The sequence below is a fragment of the Microcaecilia unicolor genome, chromosome 14 (genome assembly GCF_901765095.1).
Source record: "Microcaecilia unicolor chromosome 14, aMicUni1.1, whole genome shotgun sequence".
NCBI lineage: Eukaryota > Metazoa > Chordata > Amphibia > Gymnophiona > Siphonopidae > Microcaecilia > Microcaecilia unicolor.
In genome coordinates this window covers 49,368,029-49,391,335 of record NC_044044.1, presented here as the reverse complement: position 1 = coordinate 49,391,335, position 23,307 = coordinate 49,368,029, and the positions used below count along the sequence as shown (strand labels likewise).

Here is a 23,307-nt window from a genome sequence, read left to right as displayed (position 1 = left end):
AACACTAGTCTATTATTGAGTCAGACATAGGGAAGCCACTGCTTACCCTGGGATTGGTAGCATGGATTTTTGCCCTGGTAAGTCAGCTGTTGGCAGAAAAAAGAGTGTGTGTGTGTGTGTGTGTGTGTGTGTGGGGGGGGGGGGTGATCAAAGTCACTGCTGCCCACAGAGATTTGTCTTTATTTATTTGAATCATCTAATATACCACACTTCACAAACATGCAGCATACTATTCTTCCCTTCCTCGGTGTGTTGTCCTCCAATGGCAGGGGGAGTCTTGGGGGTGCTTCTCTTAGCTGCTGTACTTAGAGCCACTTGGGGCCCATTTGTGGAAGTTCATGTTATGATAAAGGGCCCACAAGATGATTAATCCTACCCTGTCGATAAGGGTATCACCGGGCTCCTGCTTTTCTCCCCATTGCAGTGAATAGACTTGTAGTCCTCTCCTTCTCTTATGGATGTCAGAGCTCCCAAGAATCTAAACCGGGACTGGATCAGCTTTTCCATGGTGGTCCAGAACGATCTGGATAATCCAGTCCTGATTTGAATACACTGGCAAGCCCCTGGATTTAGAGATCTGTCTTTTTCAGGTGGAGAAGGCCACAGAATGCACATTCATGGAGGTGAAGAAATCCCAGACACAGATTTGCCAAGTTACCTAGTTCCAGGCTGGAGACGTTTTGGTCAGTCCTGCTTTTGAACTTGTAGTATCTGATCCTGCCTATGGAAATCAGTACTGCAGGTGCAATAATGCAACAGGATGGGGGTGGTCAGAAATCCAGGTCTTTCCCAAAATCTGAAGCTTGGAATTGGGTAATTTGACAGCTCTGTACACGGTGTTTTGAGTGCATCAGAGCAAAAGCAACACTGGGCCACTGCCAAATGCAGGGAGCTGCTCCTCTGTCCAGTTGTGAGAGTGAGAGACTCACGCCTCCACAGCAGCACACAAATTGAAAGAAAAAAAAAGTGCAGGCCGACAAGATCAAGTTCTCAAGTTGTAAAGTACACTAATTAACCTTCTGGTTATAATTATGGGTGTGCTAGACTATATTGCCACATTCTTGTGAGGATTTCTGTGACAGAGGTTCTCAGTCCTTGGGACACACTCAGCCAGTCAGGTTTTCAGGATATTCTCAATGGATATGCATGAGATAAATTTGCATGCACCAACTCCATAGTATGCAAATCTGTCTCATGCATATTCACTGTAGCTATCCTGAAAACTTGAGTAGCTGGGTGTGTTTGATGGACTGGGTTGAAAACAGCTATTCGGTGATAATGATCTGAATTTGGCACAGCGTATTGTGGCAGTGCCGTAGTGAGGGCGGCTGACACCCGGGGCGGGTCACCGCTGCGCACCCTCCCTCCCGGGTGCAGCTCGGTGCACCCCCCCTCAGCGAGCCCCCTCCCCTGGAACGCATTCGTACTTGCATAGGGAAGCGGCGAGGGGCGATCCACCCCGAGTGCACGTCGCTGGGAGCTGCATCGGCTCCACTGGTTCCCTGCTCTCTCTGCCCCGGAACAGGAAGTAACCTGATCCGGGGAAGAGGGAGCAGGGAACCAGCGAAGCCAACACCCCCCTCAGCGGTGTGCACTCGGGGTGGATCGCCCCACTGCCCCCCCCCTTCCTACGCCACTGCATTGTGGTATTCCTGTGAAAATACTACTGGATTTGGCACACAGTAATGCAAATTCCTGTGGGAATGCTCTGGATTTGGTACGCGTTATAGTGTGGTACTCCTGTAGGAATGCTCTGGATTAGAACACCAAATACAGGGGTCATTTTACCAAGCTAAGGTAAAAAGGGCCCTGAGGTAGTGGCAGGGGCCGTTTTTGCCACGCGCTGAGGCCTGAAAATAGCCATGGCCATGCGGTAAGATTGCTCTTACCAAGCAACCATGCGAGGGAGAGCACTTACCACCATTCACTGAGATGGTGGTAAGGGGTCCCATGCTAACCCAGCAGTAATCAGGTAGTGCGCGGTGCTGCCTGATTATTGGCGGGTTAGTGGCACCCTAAAAATTACAGCTGTGATTGGCTCAGAGACTTCCTGGTCTCTCAGCTGAGTGATGCACTGCCAAAAAAGACGTTTTTATTATTGCAGGGGGGGAATGACAGCCAAAATGGACGTTTTTTTTGGATGGACGTCCTCAACTGCAATGTCCTCTGTTGAGCCGCATCGGAGGGGGTGAGCAGTGCGGCATCTTCGGGCGGCACAGGGAGGCGTATTTGGCATGCTCGACTGGCCGACTGTTTAACGACGGAATAGAGAATTCAAGTGAGCTACGAGCAGCTCATTTGCATTCCCATTCCTTACCGATTCGCTAAGGGAATCGGTAAGGAAAGGGCTTTAACGAGTCTTTAGTGCATCTTGCCCCGGTTACGTATACAGGTACCAGCACACTGCAGTAGGTTGTTCCTGTGGTGCTTCTTTTGATCTATTTATTTGTTTGTTTGTTTATTTATTAGGATTTATTAACCGCCTTTATGAAGGGATTTACCCAAGGCGGTGTACAGCAGGGACAGTTTAACATAAAACGTACAATTTTGTTAACAGCATAACAATAGTAAAATAACCAAGAATAAAAATAAATATTTGAAAGGTATTAATCCGCAAACGAACCTTTTCCGGAGATGGGAAGGCGGTAGAACGAGAGGGCATGAAATGAGATTGAAGGGGGGGCAGACTTAAGAAAAATGTCAGGAAGTATTTTTTCACGGAGAGGGTGGTGGATGCTTGGAATGCCCTCCCGCGGGAGGTGGTGGAGAGGAAAACGGTAACGGAATTCAAACATGCGTGGGATAAACATAAAGGAATCCTGTTCAGAAGGAAGGGATCCTCAGGAGCTTAGCCTTGAATGGGTGGCAGAGACGGTTGGGAGGCGGGGCTAGTGCTGGGCAGACTTATACGGTCTGTGCCAGGGCTGGTGGTTGGGAGGCGGGGCTAGTGCTGGGTAGACTTATACGGTCTGTGCCAGAGCCGGTGGTGGGAGATGGGACTGGTGGTTTGGAGGCGGGGATAGTGCTGGGTAGACTTATACGGTCTGTGCCAGAGCCGGTGGTGGGAGATGGGGCTGGTGGTTGGGAGGCGGGGATAGTACTGGGCGGACTTATACGGTCTGTGCCCTGAAAAAGACAGGTACAAATCAAGGTAAGGTATACACAAAAAATAGCACATATGAGTTATCTTGTTGGGCAGACTGGATGGACCGTGCAGGTCTTTTTCTGCCGTCATTTACTATGTTACATTTCTTCTTAACAGCAGAAACTGAGCTGTCATTGAAAATGAGCATAATCAAAAAGTGGCATGACCTCTCCTTGCTAATTGGGAATCATCTCATTTTATGCATTTATCTGTTATTTGCTAGACCACCCATAATCCAATGGACAGCTGAGCAGTTTATGACAACTAGAACATCTTCTAGCCCTAACAAAAATGCATTGTAATTGAGGTCAGGTACAGATTTCCCAGTCCATCCAGTGTCTGCCTATTCCCTCTTGCGGCTGTGATACCACACAGGCTGAGGGTGCAGTTGAAGGTGAACGCAATGCATGAAAGCCTGACATAGGGGACAGTTTCTTGCATTATCTATGCTGTACTTTCTAGCCTGTTGATCAGGATCAACTGCTTTCCTGTTTCCAGTTTCCTGTTAACAGTTCAGAAATATCCTTCCTAACCTCTCCCACCCTAGAGTTAAAGGAAACAGAACAGAAGATATGGCCAACAGGCAGAAGCTATAAGCAGACAAGAGGATAGCTTGCATCTTCCCATTCTTCAGGCCTGGAAACCCAATGGTTCTGGCTATGGCAAAATGAGTCTCCTTACACTGAAAATGAGCAGATCTGAGGGGCTTGGGAAAACGGTGTTCAGTTTGACTAGCACTGGTGGGGACACTGCTTTATTCTCCTAGTATTTCTTTATCATTCATTAAAAGTTGCTAAAACCACCTGCAAATCAAAGCACGACACAGTAACACTACTCAAGTGGAAAAGGAACAGTTAACAAGCACAGAAGATTTCCACAACCACAGTATTAGTTATATTCTGCAACAGCTGACTGCAGTGGTTATGAGCCAAAGTCCACCTGTGTCACACAATCTCTAATCTTCTCAACGGATTCGTATATGGAAAGAGAATCACATCAAAACGAAACTTAGCCATGCTTAGGCGGCATCTCTAGTAGTTAGGAAGCAAATCTAGTGCTGGGCGGATTTCTATAGTCTGTGTCCCAATTATGGCTAGACAGATCTAGCTGGGCTACAGCAGGCTTTTGATGGCAACTCCAGAAGTTGAAAATTAAAGCCAATGCCGGGCAGACGTCTATGGTCTGTGCCCTGAAAATACCAAGGACAGATCAAGATCAAATATGCATATGTTATATCACATCATATCATATGCTATGAATTTATCTTGTTGGGCAGACTGGATGGCCATGGAAGTCTTTATCTGCTGTCATTTACTATGTTACAACGTTAGAGAGTATAGATTTTTGGTCACCTTATTGGTCTTGCAGAAAACTGGATTCTTTGTGAACCTTTTGAAAACTTTTCTTGGTCCAGCCTTAGGATTTATTTACAGGAGATATTTAGCATGGGCTATTCAAGCCCTTGGACACGCCTCGTTGACATCCAAGGAAGGAACCTGTCGCGCCTCTCGCGCTCGCCGCGCTCTCGAGGACCTTGGCATACCTTCAGGCTTCTTCCCCGGGAGCGCGGGGTTTGTGAGTCCTTAAGACAAAATCACCCTCCAGGTAGACAGGAGAAAAGACTGGGCCGGAACTCCGGACTGGAGTTGTACACCGGAACACTCGGAACTGGAACGCACCGGACTGGTGCGCACTGGAATGGGGCCCACTGGACTGGACACACTGGAGTGGCCCCACTGGACTGAAACGTACAGGAGTGAAAGCCGCTGGACTGGAACACACTGGAGCGGAACCCGCGGAACTGGAACACCCTGGATCTAGGCTTCACCTACACTTGACTGCCTTCTCCCTCGGGTTGAGCCCTCAGGTTCTGGCAGCCGGTAGGACTTACAGGAACAGCAGGAATGAAGATCCAGGAGTGCCCCCTGGTACCTAGGCGAAGGCAAGGCAGACAAGCAGGAACTGTCCGGGTTCTGGCAGTCGGCAGGAATCAACACAATGACTAGTAGACTGTACCCGGGCTAATAGAAACACTATACCCAGGCCAACCAGTCATACACAAGAACATACACAGAGCAGACTCAGGAGACTTGGAAAGCTATACACCAGCTAACAACTAAGCTGTGCCTCAGCTAACAAGTCATGCCCTGGGCCCAAACGCAGAAGACTAGCAAGGCTTGACACAGGCTACAAGCCAGCGGGGCCTAAGCTGGCTAGTCTACACTAAGAACAAACACAGTCTTGGAATAGTGGCTAGCAAGGGCGGCTAGGCTCACTCTAGGAACAAACACAATCTTGGAATAGTGGCTAGCAAGGGCGGCTAGTCTAACAATAGAACCAAACACAGACTTGGAAATGGCTAGCAGGACGGCTAGCTGACACGAGGAACAAACATGGTCTTGGACATAGCTTAGCAGGACGGCTAACTGACACGAGGAACAAACATGGTCTTGGAAATAGCTTAGCAGGACGGCTAGCTAACACAAGGAACAAACATGGTCTTGGAAATAGCTTAGCAGGACGGCTAGCTAACACAAGGAACAAACATGGTCTTGGAAATAGCTTAGCAGGACGGCTAGCTAACACAAGGAACAAACATAGTCTGGGAATAGTGGCTAGCAGGGGTGGCTAGGCTCACTCTAGAAACAAGCATAGGAAACTAGCAGAGCTATGCACAGGCAACAAGCCAGGCGGTGCCTAAGCTAACTAGTCATACCTTAGAAACAAACATAGAGAACTAGTAAAGCTATGCACAGGCAACAAGCCAGACGGTGCCTAAGCTAACTAGTCTTACCTTGGAAACAAACATAGAACACTCACACAGAGCAAACACTGACACTGGGTACAGAGCACTCTATACTCCAGGACCTTTGGATAAGATGTCATAAATGAGATGAGGTTAGATACAAAGGCCAGGACTGTAGTCTTCAGGTGACTAATAAAGCCCATCAACACCAGAGCCACAGGTGCAGCAATCACCTTGCAACCAAACAGAGGCTTGACACTCAGAGCAGGCATCCCATAGAAAGTAACAGCGGGAGCCATCTTGGATACTGGCAGAGACGAAGAGGCGGCAGCCATCTTGGATACTGGCAGAGACGAAGAGGCGGCAGCCATCTTGGATACTGGCAGAGACGAAGAGGCGGCAGCCATCTTGGAAGAGGCATAGCCCACACAGGTGAGGTTCAGTAGGGCAATCAGCACACAGAGCCAGAGAGAACCTAAGACAGACACAGACACAAAGACAAGCAGAAGCCAGCACAGACACTGACTCCCAGAAACAGGGTAAGTCCGAAGGGTGGCACGGCCACAAACGGGACAGAACCACAGTGGTTTCAAAAGCTCATATACAAAATCTCTCAATAATTCTGGCTGTCCCATAGGATAAATGCTAGGAATCTAACTTTGGACCAATCAGACCAGAGTGAGCCTGAGAAAACTGCTGGATACTCAGAAGTGGTTTTCAGAATGTTTTCTTTTTAGACACAGTAGATTCCTCCTGCTTCTCAAGGCTTCCAGGTCAATCAGGCCCTAGTGGAACTCTGATACTATGAGCCTTCTTCACAAATGTTCAGATAAGGGGGAAGGAATGGATGTTCTCCTATTCTGAACACCCATATATCCCTTGTCCTCCTTTATAGCCCAACCATTCCAGTGGCAATCCTTCAAAATAGGGCTACCCAAAAGGGGTGCAGCTCCCAGGGAGAATCTGCCAAGAGCAAGCTCACAGAGGAGTGAGTTGGGGAAGGAGGATCTGCCATTGTACCTGTAGTCTCCAGTCTCTGCTGCTGCTTCAGCTCCTGCCCTGCTGATGCTCTGGAAGAGTGAGTAATCTCAGGGTAGAGAGAGATACTATGGTAAACAGATGCCCTAATTGCTCCCACCTAAGGATGACCCTGCTCGAGAAACTGGTGTGCATGTGTCATTAGTCTAACTATAGCAAGGCAATTCTATAATTGCTACATACTGATCTACAAGGAAGTGTGTAAGTGCCATGCATTGGAAAGAGGCAATTGGTGACCAGAATTTTTCAATTTATTTATACCTATTGGTACAATCAGTAGCTTTGCATTCATGTCCATGAATCATAGCAATAGTATGCCACCAAAAGGTGGTATTAACCACAGATGAAGATTTCCAATTTGAGAAGATCAACTGTATTGTAATAACTAAGACAATATCTAGTAATCGAGATTGTCATTGCTCTAACCCTAGTAGCGCTTTAGAAATGTTAAATAGTAGTAGTAGTAGAGTTTTTAATTTCAGCCCATGTGGACATCCAGAATGACAAAATCAAGGGACAATAATATATCATATGATTTAGATTCTCTTGGGTTGAGGTGCAATAACACCATTTTATCATCGTGTGAAAGACCAGCCTTAAATATTTTATGTGAGGTCCAAGGTGCTCTATGGATTAAAAAGTACGTTTGAGTGAGGCTAATAGAAAGCGTGGGTCTGTTAACACAACAAAAATAATTTTGCCATTCCGTGTCAGTACCAAGCCAATTGGAATCTGTTTCCCATTTTGTTTTTAAAGCTGAACTAAAAGGAAACAATTTATTTCTCATTTTCTTATTAAAATAACATGAGGTAGTACTGCATGGGCAAATGACAATCTTTTTCTTGATTGAAAATCCATTCCTACCCTAGCTGAGATAATGTTTAACCATCTTCTGACCTCAAGTACAACTTTCTTAAAATCAATCGCCTTACTTTCTAACTCTTCCTACTTTCTTACCCATCTATATGTTACAACTTTGCCTTATCCTTCACTATCAATTATAATGTTCTATTACGTATTGTGTTGACATTGCAAGTAGTATACCGTACCATACTCTGTATTGTTAATTGAATATTTTTACTGCTGTAATTGCCTATTGCTCATGTTTGATCTATTCTTACTGTACACTGCCTTGAGTGAGTTCCTTCAAAAAGGTGGTAAATAAATCCTAATAAATAAAATAAAAATACATTTAAAGTGTGATATATTAGGCAGATCTTTTTAAATACTTTGTTGTAATTGTATCCAATTATAAAACTCCATGGTGGGAAGGATGTATTTCTCCATTAAAAATTGAAAAGATAATAATTTGATTTAAGGACCATATTCCAAGTTGACACCAAGATTGCCAACATAGGGTTTTATTATCTATCATCATTTTGGTTTTACACCAAATGGGTGCACTCATAGACTGTCAACAAGGAGTAGGTAAGGTCTTATGTAAAGCAAGTAAAGCAATGAGTGTAGATCTTTCGGGGTTTATATCAGGGGAAATAGTTGAGAGTTTAGTGTAACACAGACATTTAAGAGATAGAAAAGGCACTTCTTTATAATATATATCAGGAGCCAATCAAGACTGTAAGATTAGTCAATTTGATTAGATAGCCAATGGACTCCATGACGTAAAATATTAGCAAGGTCGTAAGTATAAAAATCAAGGAGTCCAACACCTCCATCTTTAGAAGCTTTGAGAGTCTTTAATACTATTCTAGGTTGTTTACCTTCCTATAAATATTTTGTAAGTTTTTTTAAAATCTGTATTCTAATAAGAAAAGGATGGAGCCAGCATTGATAACATACTAAAGGTCTCTTTTTTTCAAGCACGCTAGCAGTCCCTGGTACGGTAATGCCAATAAAGCTCATTCACTTTGAATGGGCTTCATCGTGTGGGAACCACAAGAGGCCCTAGTATAGTAATTGATAGCAGGCATAAGTGGGAATCAAATACAAGAAAACTTTAGAAAATTATTTTGGTTTTCAAGCAGTAGAGTTTTGGCTTTTGTTATCTGGAACTTTATGTGTAGTCTCTTCCTATAGCTCTTTTCAGAAAGATCTTAAAATGTATCTGTTTAGAAAATTTTATGCTTAAATCTGTTTTTTTAATAAAGTTTAACTTTTGTTAACCGCGTTGAACCACCATGTGGTGGGGGTTAGCGGTATACAAATATCACATCATATCACATTTTTATAGTTTCAATCCCACCCCATCAAGAGAGAATTAACAGGGTCCACCTCTTTAGGTTGTTATCCATATTTAATTCCCTCATTTGTTCTCTGTCTCTATGGAAAAGCATGCTTAGATATTTAATATGTAAAGAAGACCAGCAAAAGTTAACAGATCCTAAATCCGTCTGTGTTGTGTGGTCATTCACAGGCATTGTCTCGGATTTGTCCCAGTTGATTCAATATCCAGAAAATGAAGAAAAATGATTAGTTTAAAAAGAGCTACAATCAATGTCATTGGATCTGTCAAAAAGATTGAGGTCATCTGCATATGCCAACAATTTGAATTTGTGCCCATCAATAACCACACCAGATATTGATTACCATTAGAAATTATATTAATATAGGCAGTGCGTTTTTCTTTATTTATTTACTAGCCGTTAAGCCCGTTAAAACGGGCAAGATTTCCAGCTACCCTCCTCGCAGCCACTCCCTCCCCCCTCTGTGCCAGGCCCCCTGCAGTGACCTAACAGTGCCTCTCACCTCCGTGTGAAAGCGCTGCAGGCAGCAGCAGATCGCTCTGCTGCTGCCTGCAGCGCTTCCACACGGAGGTGAGAGGCGCTGTCAGGTCAGTGCAGGGGGCCCAATACGGAGGGGGGCGGGAGCGGCGGCGGGGATGGGGGGGAGGGTGGAGGTTGGTGCACGCGATGTTCGTTTCCAGGCTCTAGCAGCAGCGTCCGACAGTCTGACTCCATTTCCCTCTCTGTCCCGCCCTCTGACATCATCACGTCTTGACGCGAGGGCGGGACAGAGAGGGAAGTCTCTACTGTGCATTTGCAGGTGAGTCGGTCACTTGCCATTTATATGTTTGATTTATTTATTTATTTGCTGCATTTGTATCCCACATTTTCCCACCTTTTTTCAGGCTCAATGTGGCTTACATTATGCTGCAATGGCAATCGCCATTAACGGAATGAGAAGTACAGAGTATTAATACAATTAAGGTACATAAAATATCAAGTAAATTAGAAGGAAATAAATAAATAAATGATTCATATCAGGTATACGAGATCAAGGATAAGTATAACGTTCAATAATAACAATATGATTAAAGTAATCAAATTAAAGAGTTCAGTGTTGGCTTGTTCGGGTACAGTTTTAATGTTAAGTCTTTTATGAAGGATTCTTTTTATAAGTCTCTTTGAACAGGTTAGTCTTCAGTAACTTTCGGAAGGCTGTCAGATCATATGTTGTTTTTATGGCATTCGGTAGTGCGTTTCATTGTTGCATACATATGTAGGAGAAGCTAGATGCATATACCAATTTGTATTTGAATCCTCTACAGTTGGGGTAATGGAGGTTTAAGAAGGTGATTGATTTTCATTGTTACACAAAGATACAATCTTTGAAAAGATACACCAATATATAGCAAATATTAAGGAAAAAACTAGAAAACAGAAGAAAACAAAATTTTCTTTCTATTACAAACCAAACTATATTGGTTAAACAATCCTCTATTAATGGGAAATATATCAAGATTTAATCAATATACCAAAGGAAGTTGGCTAAACAATGAAAAGTTTTCCAAAAGGAAATAAGCAGAAGGTTACCCCTATTAAATAAAATGAGACCGCTTCATATCTGAGCGTGTTCCTTGTTACTTTGCATATTAAGAAATGTACGTAGTTGTTCCGGTTCAAAGAAAATATCTCTCTTCTCTCTCAATGTTAATAAACACTTTCAAGGAAATCTTAATTGAAAACAAGCCTTAATATCCAAAGATTCTTCCTTCATATCCAGGAGTTTTTTCCTTCTCTGTTGTGTCCATCTGGAAATATCTGGGAATATTGAAACTTTACAGCCTTTAAATTCTGGATGAATATTTTTAAAATAGAGTCTTAATAAGGCTTCTCTATCTTGTAGAAATACAAATGAAACAATTAAGGTTGCCCTAGTTTCAATATTCTCTTTTGATTGTTCCAAAAACTCCGTTATATCAAATGTTCCAGTTAAATTATCCTGTGGTATTGGAGCATTTTGTTGTTGATTTGGCTTCATAATCAAATAATATATTTTCTGTAAAGGTGGAAGAGATTGCTCTGAATATTTATAAATCTCTCTTAGAAATTGAACAAACATGTCTCTTGGAGTAATAATATATTGAGATTGTGGAAAATTGAATATGCGTAGATTCAAGTTTCTAGATAAGTTCTCTAAATTGTCTATTTTCCGAAGAAGTAATAAATGATCCCCAGAGACTTGAGCTTGTTGATCTGTTATTTTAGCCATTTCTGTTTCCAAATTAGTCTGTTTAGTCAAAACACCCTCCACCTTTTCTTTTAAAGTTCTTATTTGAGTAGCATTATTTAATGATACTGATGTAAAAGAAGTACAGACCTTATGCAGAGGCTCAAGGGCAGTCCACATTGATTCCAGCGACACCTCCTGGGGCCTAACCAACGGCTGAATCGCCATTGCACAGAGAGAAATTTCTTCTTGTAAACCAGTGTATCGAGACGTATCCACCATGGCGTCCCCTGCTATCATTTCTGGTAGTCGTTGTACTCCCGCCACCATCCCTGATATATTTTCAGGAGTCGTTTCCACTGACAGAGTCCGCCACCCCTTCGAATCTATTTCGCTTCCAAGATTCGGTACAGCAATTCCGTCTGGTTGTGGAGGTGGAGGGGTTGCAGGTCCTAACGGGCTAAGCGATAAATCGCTCTCCTGAACAGGGCTCTTCCTTGCCCCGTTAACGGAAATGCCCGAAATCGGGGTCGATACCAAAAATGTGGATATTGACGGTTGCCCAGGTAGGGAGGGTACTTGCTTTGGGAGGGGTGGGCCCTTTGGCTTACCCTTCCTTTCTGGCATGCTCTTTTGAAGAAAAAGGCAACTTTTCTGAGTATGTAGAGAGCATCCATCTCGCACAACCTGTTTGGTCGCCATCTTGAATCTCCCGGCAGTGCGTTTTTTCTAGCGAAAAAGGTGCCAGTACTCAAATGCCAGGCCACCCTTTAGGGGTGGGGTGATCACTGAGAGACCCACCCCACAATAGCCAGGCCCCCTTCAACCAGTCACAGAATCTATGACAAGGCAGAATTGGTGTGTAGAGCCTGAGATCGTTCATTAAAACCCGGGGACCATGGGTCAATTTTAGCAGACAATGGAAAAGGTGCCGGTACTCAGTACCCCCAAGTATCCCCTCAAAATATAGGGGTTCCAAAGCTAAGTTGAATAAGAGAAGGGATAGTGGTCATCCCTCTACTGGCTATTCCTCTCCCTATGCACCCAGGCATCCTTCTATTGCCATTGCCTTTTCTACCTGTTTGGCCACCTTAAGATCATCAAATACGATCACCCCCAAGTCCACTCTTCTGTGTAAAAAAGCAGTATCCCCCAGATTCTATATATTGTGCCGAGATTTCTGTGTGGCAATCGAAGCATATTCCATAACAATGAGCATAACCTAATTGGTTAGCAAGCCAATCAGCACTGATAATTGCCAATTAGCAAGCAATTATTGACACTAATTGGCATTAATTAGAATTTATACACAGAACTGTCTAAGTGTTTTCTATAATGTGCTGTGCCTAAATTCTAAGTTGCATAATTGAAAAGGGGGCATGGAATGGGTGGGTCATGGGCATTTCCAACATCTATGCACATTGTTATAGAATACACCTGGTCTGTGCCTAATTTAGGTGTCAGCATTTACACCAGGTTTTGTAACTGCCTGCGACTACATTTAGTCGCACATCAGGGCGCTCGGCGTATTCTATAAACCATGCTGAAATGTAGGCTTATTCTATAAAGTATGTCTAAATTGAGGCATACTTTGTAGAATGCGCTTAGGTGAATTTCATTTCAGCTCTGAATTTTTAGGTGTGATATATATATAGCATCTAGTCCTTTATTTTTTTTGTAATCCAGTTTCAAGAGGGAGATTTAACTAGTTGCATTATGGCAGCACAGATTTAAATAGATAGATTCAGGGACTACAAATCCCACACTGCATTAATATAAGTTCAAAACTGGGATGGGCCAAAAAGTATCCCTCCTGACACTGTATTTTTACACACTAAATCTTGGCTGCCAACCTCTAGCCCTGTTAGACCAAGCTTTATTAATTCTCACCTAATGGTTTCCACACTTTACAGGTGTCTATTCTGCTATACATTTTGGTATCATCTGTAAAAAATAAAGACTTTTCCCAATAGTCCTTCCACAATACCACTTACTAGATACCAACTGTATCTAGTATCCTATAATGAATATGCCATAACAAAACTCTGTACACTACCAATGATATCTGATATCTTGTAATGACTATGACATAACAAAACTCTGTAAGCCACATTGAGCCTGCAAATAGGTGGGAAAATGTGGGATACAAATGCAATAAATAAATAAATAAATAAATAAATAAAAAAGGCCACTGGTAAAGCCCCTTTCCTTGGCATGACCTCCTTTATCACTACCTTTTGTTAAGCAAAGAGCACAGCTTGTGTAATTCATTTTTCTGCTTCACTGGAAAAAACAAATCTATTTAACGTGTAAGAAAAAAAATCAATGGTTTATTGAAAAATCACACCCTTCCCATAGAGCAGGGATCTCTACTTATCAAATAAGAAAGGAGTTACCGTAGCAACTATAAGTTTCTACTTAGTGTTTATCCTGAAATCAGCGAACATATATTTCCATGAGAAGAGCAGGCATCACATGTTACATTTGGTGTTGTTTTGACATTTTTTTTTAATACAACGGTTCAGAGCTGCCATACAAATTGGCTTTTGGAAGAAAACTTTGAGCCAGTACTGTGTTATATCCCATTGCATTGTGGGATCTGTAGTTCTGCATTTCTCATTTTGAAATCAGCTCAACATTTCTACCACAATACATCAAACGGAGATGTTGTTGTCATGACTAGCCCAATATCTCCCTCCAGAAACAAGGTCAATTGGAAGTAGGGTTGTCTAATAGGATCCATGGGAAAAGGCTGAGCCTGTCCCCCATTGTAGTTTGAACTTTTCAAGAAAGACTAGAATGTAAAGAGGTAAAACCAAGGTCTAGGTTTGCCAGGTCCTTATAACATCATAGAGCAGTGTTTTCCAACCTTTTCCTAGAGGCACACATAGGTATCGCATGCATATCCATCATGGATATTCTGAAAACCAGACCAGTTTGGTGAGTCTCCAGGACAGGGCTGGGAACCACAATCACAGAGCTTGTTGCCAGTTCCTCTTGGATGCTAGTTGGGAATGTAAGGAAGCCAAAAGATCTTACCCACCAGAATTCAACAGTTTTGTCCTCTGCTTTGACCCTTGTTCCCAAGCAGTTATGTTCCAGAGGAAGGCACAATTCTTGCAGCTTTGTCTGGAATTAGGATATTGCAGCAACATTATGTCAAATCTCGGGAGAAAGAACACCAAGAACTTGCAGCTCTAAAGTATGAAACTGTTCTGTGGTCTTGGAGTGGAGGAGTGCCTAATGGTTAGTGCCATGCCATGACCTGACAAGCTGGGGAATTGGGTTTGATTCTCACTGCAACTCCTTGTGGCTCTGGGCAAGTATATTGTTCCAGGTACAAAATAAGTACCTGTACATAATATGTAAACCACTTTGATTGTAACCACAGAAAGGTATATCAAATCCCATCTCCTTATCATAAATTGTATGAGGACAGACTTAAAGATCTCAATACATATACTTCGGAAGAAAGGAGGGAAAGGGGGGATATGATAGAGACATTCAAGTACCTCCATGGTATAAATGTACAGGAGGTGAAACTCTTTCAATTGAAAGGAAACTGAATTGAGGGAGCATATGATGAAGGTGAAAGGGGATAGGCTCAGGAGGAGCTAAGGAAATAGTTCTTTATGGAAAGGGTGGTGGATGCATGGAACGGTGTCCCGATGGATGTGGTGGCGACCATGACTGTATCTGAATTTAAGAAAGCTTGGGACAAGCACATAGGATCTCGTTATTGGCCATAATTTTCTCTGTTTCTAAGTAACTCCAGAACTCTGGAACACTTTTTGTCCCTGGTTTCCTCTTCATGTCCTGGAAAATATCTTGTTGGTTTCCTTCTCTTTTCAACAAAAGGAACAGAACAGGTTCCCTTGCAAACTGATGTGTCAAACACAGCGAAGGTGACAAAAAAATAATGGCAGCTAGATGATGTTCAAGGTATCAGCAATTTATTAAAACATCCAGTGACTCAACACTAGTCGTGTTTTGGCCTTAAAGGCCTGACTCAGGAGTCTTTTGTAGGATGTTACTCAACACACTAGCTTTCTAAATATAACCAGAAATAATATCACACCTTTTGTAGTGCAAAAAAACTCTTGTCGAGGTGCAGTAACATATTCACTTGAACAAAGTAAACTTCTTTCTCTTTTCTCCAGCTGTCAAAATTACATCTGTTGGATAATTACAAGTTGAAGGCAGTTTATGTCCTGGTTGTTCACATACAAATAGGGCAGAGCTGACGCTGATATATCAATAGGGGGTAGACCCTTGAGACATCTCGGTCTCGGGCGAAACATATGTTGGGCTGACAATCCCCTGAGTCCGGAAGTAGATGGACTCTATAAGCTAGTTGAAAGCTAAGTAAATTTTGATATCTAAATTTCTATATATATATATAAAAAACGGTCTATAAATTTTGATAATTGACCGATGAAGATGATGGATGTTGTTTAACGCTGCCATTACAAGAATTAGAATGGCAACGGACATCGCTGAGGTCTTTTGAATAATGAAATTAGTTTACTGCTTGAAGTGATTTAAGTAAAAAACAACGATAATTAAAAAACAACGATAGTTGGATACACTAAAGTGGTTTTCTGGTTTTAACAGTGCCAGGTTTTCAGTGCCTGGAGGGGCAGAAACTCTTCCAGTTTCCACCGACCCAGCCATGGTCAGCACTGGTTACCATGGTTGGAAGGGATAAACACTCATAGCAAGAGGGATCCAGGAACCTCTGCCTTTCATGATGTTTGGCCAGCACCATGTGCATATTAACCCTTCTTAGGTGGCATGTCTTATTTATGATCTTGTGAGGTTTCATTTGCATGCCATGCTGGTTGAATATCAGAAAGGGTAGAGCAGCGGGAAATGGAGCGATGGGCTCCCACCACAATCAGAAGGTGCAGATGCTGGGGGTTAGTGTAAGATACTGGCAGATAGGCTGGAGAGAGGAGGAGAGGCCAGGGAAGATTAATTGGAGAGACAGGAAAGAAAAGATGGTGAGGAAAAGGGAGAAGAAGGAGGTAAATGCTGGGGGGAGGCAGGAAGGAAGGAAGGAAGGAAGGAAGATGGAGTAAAAATTGAAGACATAATCTCTTCAACAAATGTCTGATTCTGAATTTATTATTTAAAGTTCTGTTTTCTAAGGCTCAGGCCTATATGCCAACTACCCCATGTGTTAACCTTATCCCCCCCCCCCCCAAAAAAAAAAAAAGGAAACTCAGTTCTGGCTACACCACTGTTGAAGGGAGACATAAAGCAAAAGAGAAGGCATATAATAACACTATTGATGACTGGACTGCTCTTTGGCTTGGTGCTAAATGCTAGCCTAGCCTCACGGTAGCATTATCTATTCAACCAGGACGACTATTAAAGGGGATAAGCCAAGTGGCAGCGATCGTCTAAAAATTATAGTGGGACTTTCCTGGCTGACCACAACCTTGGAGGGGTACTCCTGTATTTAACTCCATAATGGTCTTGCTCATGTATATTCACTGCAGTGAGCCTGAAACCTGACCTGTTGGATGAAGACTAGGTTGTGAAATTACTTTAGTGCAGGGCCCTCCAAAGTTATCCTAGTAAGTCAGTTGGGTTTTTGTAAAATTTCAGTGAGTAGCATGAGATCCAATGCATGCAAACGTCTCATGAGTATTCATTGCAGGTATCCTAAAACCCAACCTGAGGACTAGATTGGGAAACTACTAATCTAGAACATAGGGACCCAACCCAGTTCTCAAGTATGACTTCACATTCATTTTGGATAGCCTGAAAACCGCATCAATTAGGTGAGGCTTCAGGATCATGTTAGGTTCTATTGGTTTAGAGCAGGGGTTAACCCATTTATTATTAATTTAAATATTTGGATTTTGCTCACACCTTTTTCCGTAGTAGCTCAAGGTGAGTTACATTCAGGTACTCTGGATATTTCTCTGTCCCAGGAGGGCTCACAATCTAAGCTTGTACCTGTGGCAATGGAGGGTTAAGTGACTTGCCCAAGATCACAAGGAGCAGCAGCAGGATTTGAACCAGCCACCTCTGGTTTGCAAGACCAGTGCTCTAACCACTAGGCCACTCCTTAGGACCCAGTCCTTAGGACACACCTAGCCAGATAGGTTTTCAGGATACCCACAATGAATATGCATGAGATACATTTGCATGTGCTACCTCCTTTTCATTCAAATCTATCTCATGCATATTCATTATAGGCACGCTCAAAACCTGACTGACTGGGTGTGTGCCGCGGACTGGGTTGAGAACCCCTGATCTAGAGCAGGGATGCAGGAGTTCAGGACTTGAGTGTCACAAACAGGACAGGATTTCAGGATATCCCTAATGAATATGCATGGGACAAATTTGTGTACAATGGCGGCAATATCAGTGTAGGTCTAGCTCATACATATTCATTAATAATATGCTATATAAATCAAGCAACTGCGTTTCCAAATTTGTAACAGTTTATTCTTCTTATAAATTCCACTTATAATTTTATCATAACAATGTGCTCTTATCTGCATTCACTCACCCTCAAACCACATTCATACTTCTCACGAAAAGCTCCTTATTTCTGTTTTAAACCTGAAGGAGATCACATGATACTAGGATATCACTCCCTGTAAGCATAGGAGCTGACTTTGTGGATGCTGTGGGTGCTTGAGCACCCCCAATATTGAGAAAATTCCTCGTTCGTGTCCAGAACGGGCTTAGCACCCCCAATCATTTTGAAAAGTTGGCTCCTATGCCTGTAAGCACGTTAGCAGCTAATAGATGGTTCCCTACTAATATGCTAAGGTATTTAGCAATAGAGTTGCTTTATCACTTTTCTTTTCAAGTTTGCGATTATACTTAAAGAGTCACTTATCATTTACAGGAGGTCTCAGTTCTTAATAAAGATGTTTTTTCATCCGATCAAGCGATTTTTCTTCTAGCTTCACAGCTGGTATCACATGATAGTTCTTTACGGGACCTGGAAACAATGGCGCCGAAATCTCGGTCCCTTGAGTAAGGTCGATCCTGTGTAAGCAACCGGTAAGAAGATAAGAGTTAAACCCCTGAAGATGTCAGGTGGCGAAACGCTGTGCAAGCATTGGATTTAATCATTATGGTAACGTCTGGTGCTGATTGTTAACATTTGGCCATTACGGAAGCTGTAGTAATGAGCCTATAGGAGAATACCCAAGGAAGAACCGTGACACTAGTAAATGGAAATGTTGGAACTGTAAAGAACTATCATGTGATACCAGCTGTGAAGCCAGAAGAAAAATCGCTTGATCGGATGAAAAAAAATCTTTAAGAATATGTCTGGAGGTCAAAAAAGCTTCCCTATGCGTACTTATCAAAGAGAATGCATACAAGATACTGAATAGATGGTACTACACACCAGATAAAGTAAAAGCAATGTTCCTGAGAGCCTCGGACACCTGCTGGAGATGTGAGAAGGGGAAGGGAACCTACTTTCATATATGGTGGGAATGTCCAGCCCTCCAGGTGTTTTGGAATAACGTAACCAACTCCATAACTAAGGCGGTGGGCGTCCTGTTCCCCTGTGATCCAAAGTGGTGCTTGCTGGGCTGGGGAAATAGAGGGGGGGGGGGGGGGAAGTGGCAATGTAGAATTAAACATATGGGCCTAGCTGCGGCAAAAATGCTGGTGGTGGAAACAAACAAGGGGACCCACAGGGACTGAATGGGTAGAAAAGCTTAGGATGATTGTGGACATGGAAAAGTTGACGGATAGCCGAAGAGGGCGCTTTAATCCCAAAGCAGACGAATGGATACATATGGAGGTCATATTAGCTGGTATTTCAATGAATAGGGCAGGTTGAACCAAAGGAACGGGGAGGGGGAGGGGGAGGTAGGGATAAGGGGGGAAAACAAAAAAAAAATGGTTTGTGGAAAATGTTTGGCTGATTGTAGGTTGGACTGTTGTGGGAGTTGTTGGTTCCAAAATGTTGTATTATTGGTTTCTTAATAAAAAAAACTTATAAATCAAAAAAAAAGAAAAAACATCTTTATTAAGAACTGAGACCTCCTGTAAATGATAAGTGACTCTTTAAGTATAATCGCAAACTTGAAAAGAAAAGTGATAAAGCAACTCTGTTGCTAAATACCTTAGCATATTAGTAGGGAACCATCTATTAGCTGCTAACGTGCTTACAGGCATAGGAGCCAACTTTTCAAAATGATTGGGGGTGCTAAGCCCTTTCTGGACACGTACGAGGAATTTTCTCAATATTGGGGGTGCTCAAGCACCCACAAAGTCGGCTCTTATGCTTACAGGGAGTGATATCTTAGTATCGTGTGATCTCCTTCGGTTTAAAACAGAAATAAGGAGCTTTTCGTGAGAAGTATGAATGTGGTTTGAGGGTGAGTGAATGCAGATAAGAGCACATTGTTTGTTATGATAAAATTATAACTGTTGCAAATTTGGAAACGCAGTTGCTTGATTTATATAGTATATTATCAATGGTAATGACTGGATTGAAATATAGGAACTCAGATTAATTACTTAACTGTTCAATACATATTCATTAGGAGTATCCTGAAAACCTAGCCTGTTTGTGGCACTTGAGGACTGAACTCCTGCACACCTAGAGCAGTGGTTCTCAAACCAGTCCTCAGGAAACACCCAGCCAGTAAGGTTTTCAGGAGACCCACAATGAATATTGAGTTATACTGTGGATTGAGTTGTTGCAGATTTTATTTTTAAGACCAAGGTCTGGTTATTCACTTATGACATTAAATATGTCTGTGTGCAAAGCTGGAACTATACCCCAGTGCAAGCGACTGCTGAAACATGGTTGTGTCAAATCTTCTGTTAATCAATAAACACCTTTTTACCATACTGGTATTACATATTGTTCTCTACTGATATCACTGTTCTCCATTGTTCTCCTGGTAGAGATGGCGGAGTACGGCGCTTTGCTGGAGGAGCTGACTGAGAACATCACTAAGGAGGACCTTGATCAGCTGAAATCGGCATGCAAAGAGGACATCCCCAGTGAGAGGAGTGATGAAATAACCACATGCAAGGAGTGGTTTGTCTTTCTGGAGAAACACGACAAGCTGGCTAAAGGTAGGAAGAAGAATAGGATGGTGATGGCTGGTCTTCTGCCTAAAATGACTTGCCACCAGCAAAAAAGACAGGCCAGACTTGATACCCTTCTGATAACAGTTGGATTAAAGAGCCTATAAGAAATATGGTGCATAATGGGAAAAGAGGGGATAGAGAGTATAAATGGAGCTGCCAAGGGGACCCAATTTTGGAGAGGGAGATTTTAGTATACACCCCTCCAGCCCCACCCACTCTACCTCATTGCTCTGTCCCCTATGGTGCTGTTTGAGCAGAGTGGAAGCCAGTGATGCTGGCGCTCCCATGCATGCTCAGTTCAGGCATTTGAAAATGGAATATAAGATGATACCTTTCTATTAGGACTAGCCTAATACATTTTTCGATTAGCTTTCAGAGGCCAAAACCTCCTGATTCAGGTCAGGTCAAGATAGTGTACTACTGTTATGGTATCCTCTCCTGAACTGAGGAAGGAATAGTTGGTCTTTGAAAGCTAGTCAAAAACGTATTAAAATTAGTCCAATATGAAGGTACCACCTTATTTTCCACTAGTAAAAAAGGCCAGTTTCTGACACAAATGAAACGGGCGCTAGCAAGGTTTTCCTCAGAGTGTGTATGTTTGAGAGAGTGTATGTGAGAGTGACTGTGTGTGAGAGAGAGAGTGAATGTGTGAGTGTGTGTGTGTGTGAGAGAGAGAGTGAGTCTGGGTGCGAGTGTGTCTGTGAGAGAGAGTGTGTGTGTGAGACTGAGAGTGTGTGCAAGTGCGTATGTGAGACACAGTGTGAGAGAGAGAGAGTGTGTTTCACACAGATACAGTGTGTGCGAGAGAGAGTGTGTGTGAGAGACACAGACTCTCTGTGAGACTGAATGTATGAGACCAAGAGAGTGTATGAGTGACTGTGTGACACATAGAGAGTGAATGTGATACATTGTGAGACATAGAGTGTGTGTGAGACAGTGTGTGAGAGTGAGAGAAAGACATTGACTGTGAGAGAGAGAGTGTGTGTGTGTGTGACAGAGATACCTCCCCCCCCCTTTCTGATGTCAGGCCCCCCTCCCTCCCTCTCTCTGGTGTCAGGCCCCCTCTCTCTCTATGGTGTCTGAGCGTTACTGTGCAGGACGCTGAGCTCTGGCTGTGCTTCAAGGAACTGACCAATCCTATTTAATAGAATGCACCTCCAACATTCTGAAGCTGAGAAACCTCGTGTGGTTGGTCACTTCTGCTTGTGACGAACCCGGGAGGGGCAAGGTAAGCACGCAGCGGCGGCGCCCCCCAGAAGATGGCGCCCCCCTGCGGCGCTTACCCCGCTTACCGCATCGGCACGGCCCTGAGGGCGAAGGTGGGTGGGGGGAGTACAGAATGGACAGAGCAGACACGCTGAAGCGCAAAGACGGCTGAGTGCAAAACAGCGTTGATTTGTGGCTTAAAAGTCAGAGAAGAATCGAAAATAACCCTGAGGATCCTTATGTAGTCACGGAGTGGGATTGGGTGGTTGTCCAGAGAGGGAGGAGATGAGAGTGAGACAGACTGCTTTCCTTCATCTTCTCTTAACTCTTTTGCCAGGGTTTACTGTCCATTTGTCATTTTTCTCTCCTTTTTTCTTTCAGTTTTCTTCAATTTATTTTTCTGCCTATTTGTCCAGATTTAATTCATTCTTACTATGCAGCCTTTAATTTCCCTCTTTTTACTTCATCTACCTACAGCCTTTCATCTTTCCCTCACCTTTGTTCTCCCCTGTGCCCCTTCCACTTAATTTCAAGTCTTTCAGTAATTCTATCCTCTTCTCCTTTCCATCCAGCATCTCCCCTCTTTCTTTCTCTACCCTTTCATTCTGCATCTCCCCATCTTTCCATCCAGCGTTTACCCTATCTCCCGATCCTTCAGTCCAATGTCTATCCTCTCTACCGATCCTTCAATCCAGTTCATAGGATCAGAGCCAATGTTAGACATGCAGGGGTCCTTGGCAGAAACTGGGGGGGGGGGGGGGGGGGGGGGAGTGGCCCCAAAGTCCACCTTAATACTATGCCTCCTTCAGCTTAAGACAGGCTTGGAACAACCTGTAGCACAGGGGCCCTGGAAACTGCCCTAGTTGCCACTCCTTAATGCTGGTCCTGCATAGATTTGCCACTTGAAAAAGAATGAGCATTAGGCCTCACATGGAGCTATAGTTCAGACTTTACTATGAAATTGCATCTCCAAGCTTTATTTATTTAGATTTTGCTCACACCTTTTTCAGTAGTAGCGCAAGGTGAGTTACTTTCAGGTACTCTGGATATTTCTCTGTCCCAGGAGCTCACAATCTAAGTTTGTACCTGAGGCAATGGAGGGTTAAGTGTCTTGCCCAATATCATAAGGAGCAGCAGTGGGATTTGAACCAGCCACTTCTGGATTGCAAGACCAGTGCTCTAACCACTAGGCCACTCCTCAACTCCAAGCATGTAGCTGGAACTTTAGAATTTGATCAATTTTAGGGGGTTGATTTAGAGAAGGTGGCAAGTCTACCTCTATGTGTCAGTTCCCTCATGAGAGCTGGGTGTGAGCAGGATAGAGTGAGGCTGTATGTGATAATCCCCTGATGGAATGCCAGCTGGGAAAGAATCAGGAGAGAAGCATGATAAAATTAAGAAAGATGGGGTTACCATCTGTTTCCTTGTGTGCACGCCAGATATATGCACATCTGTTCAGACAACAAAGTATTTTGTTTTAAAATATATGAAAGCATCTTCCACAATACCTGTAATAAATTGACTTGTCATAATTTTTGTTTAATTGCTAGAAGAGATAAATTTTTATGACAGACAGAGAGAGTGGGGTGTGGTGGGAGAAGCAGATAAAGGAGACAGAAAAAGAAAAGGTGAGACAGAGAGTTGAGTGGGGAGGGGGAAGGGATATAGGAGA

The 23,307-nt window shown here is 43.2% G+C and overlaps 1 protein-coding gene across 1 annotated transcript in view; it reads left to right on the top strand.

The window, feature by feature from the left end:
- The window catches only part of PEA15 (proliferation and apoptosis adaptor protein 15), a 106,518-nt gene that overhangs the window by 71,338 nt on the left and 11,873 nt on the right, over nucleotides 1–23,307 (top strand). The window contains exon 2 of the mRNA XM_030188087.1: nucleotides 20,241–20,414. Coding sequence (XP_030043947.1) covers nucleotides 20,243–20,414 — 172 coding nt within the window. The 5' untranslated portion in view covers nucleotides 20,241–20,242. The remainder of the gene's footprint in view (nucleotides 1–20,240; nucleotides 20,415–23,307) is intronic.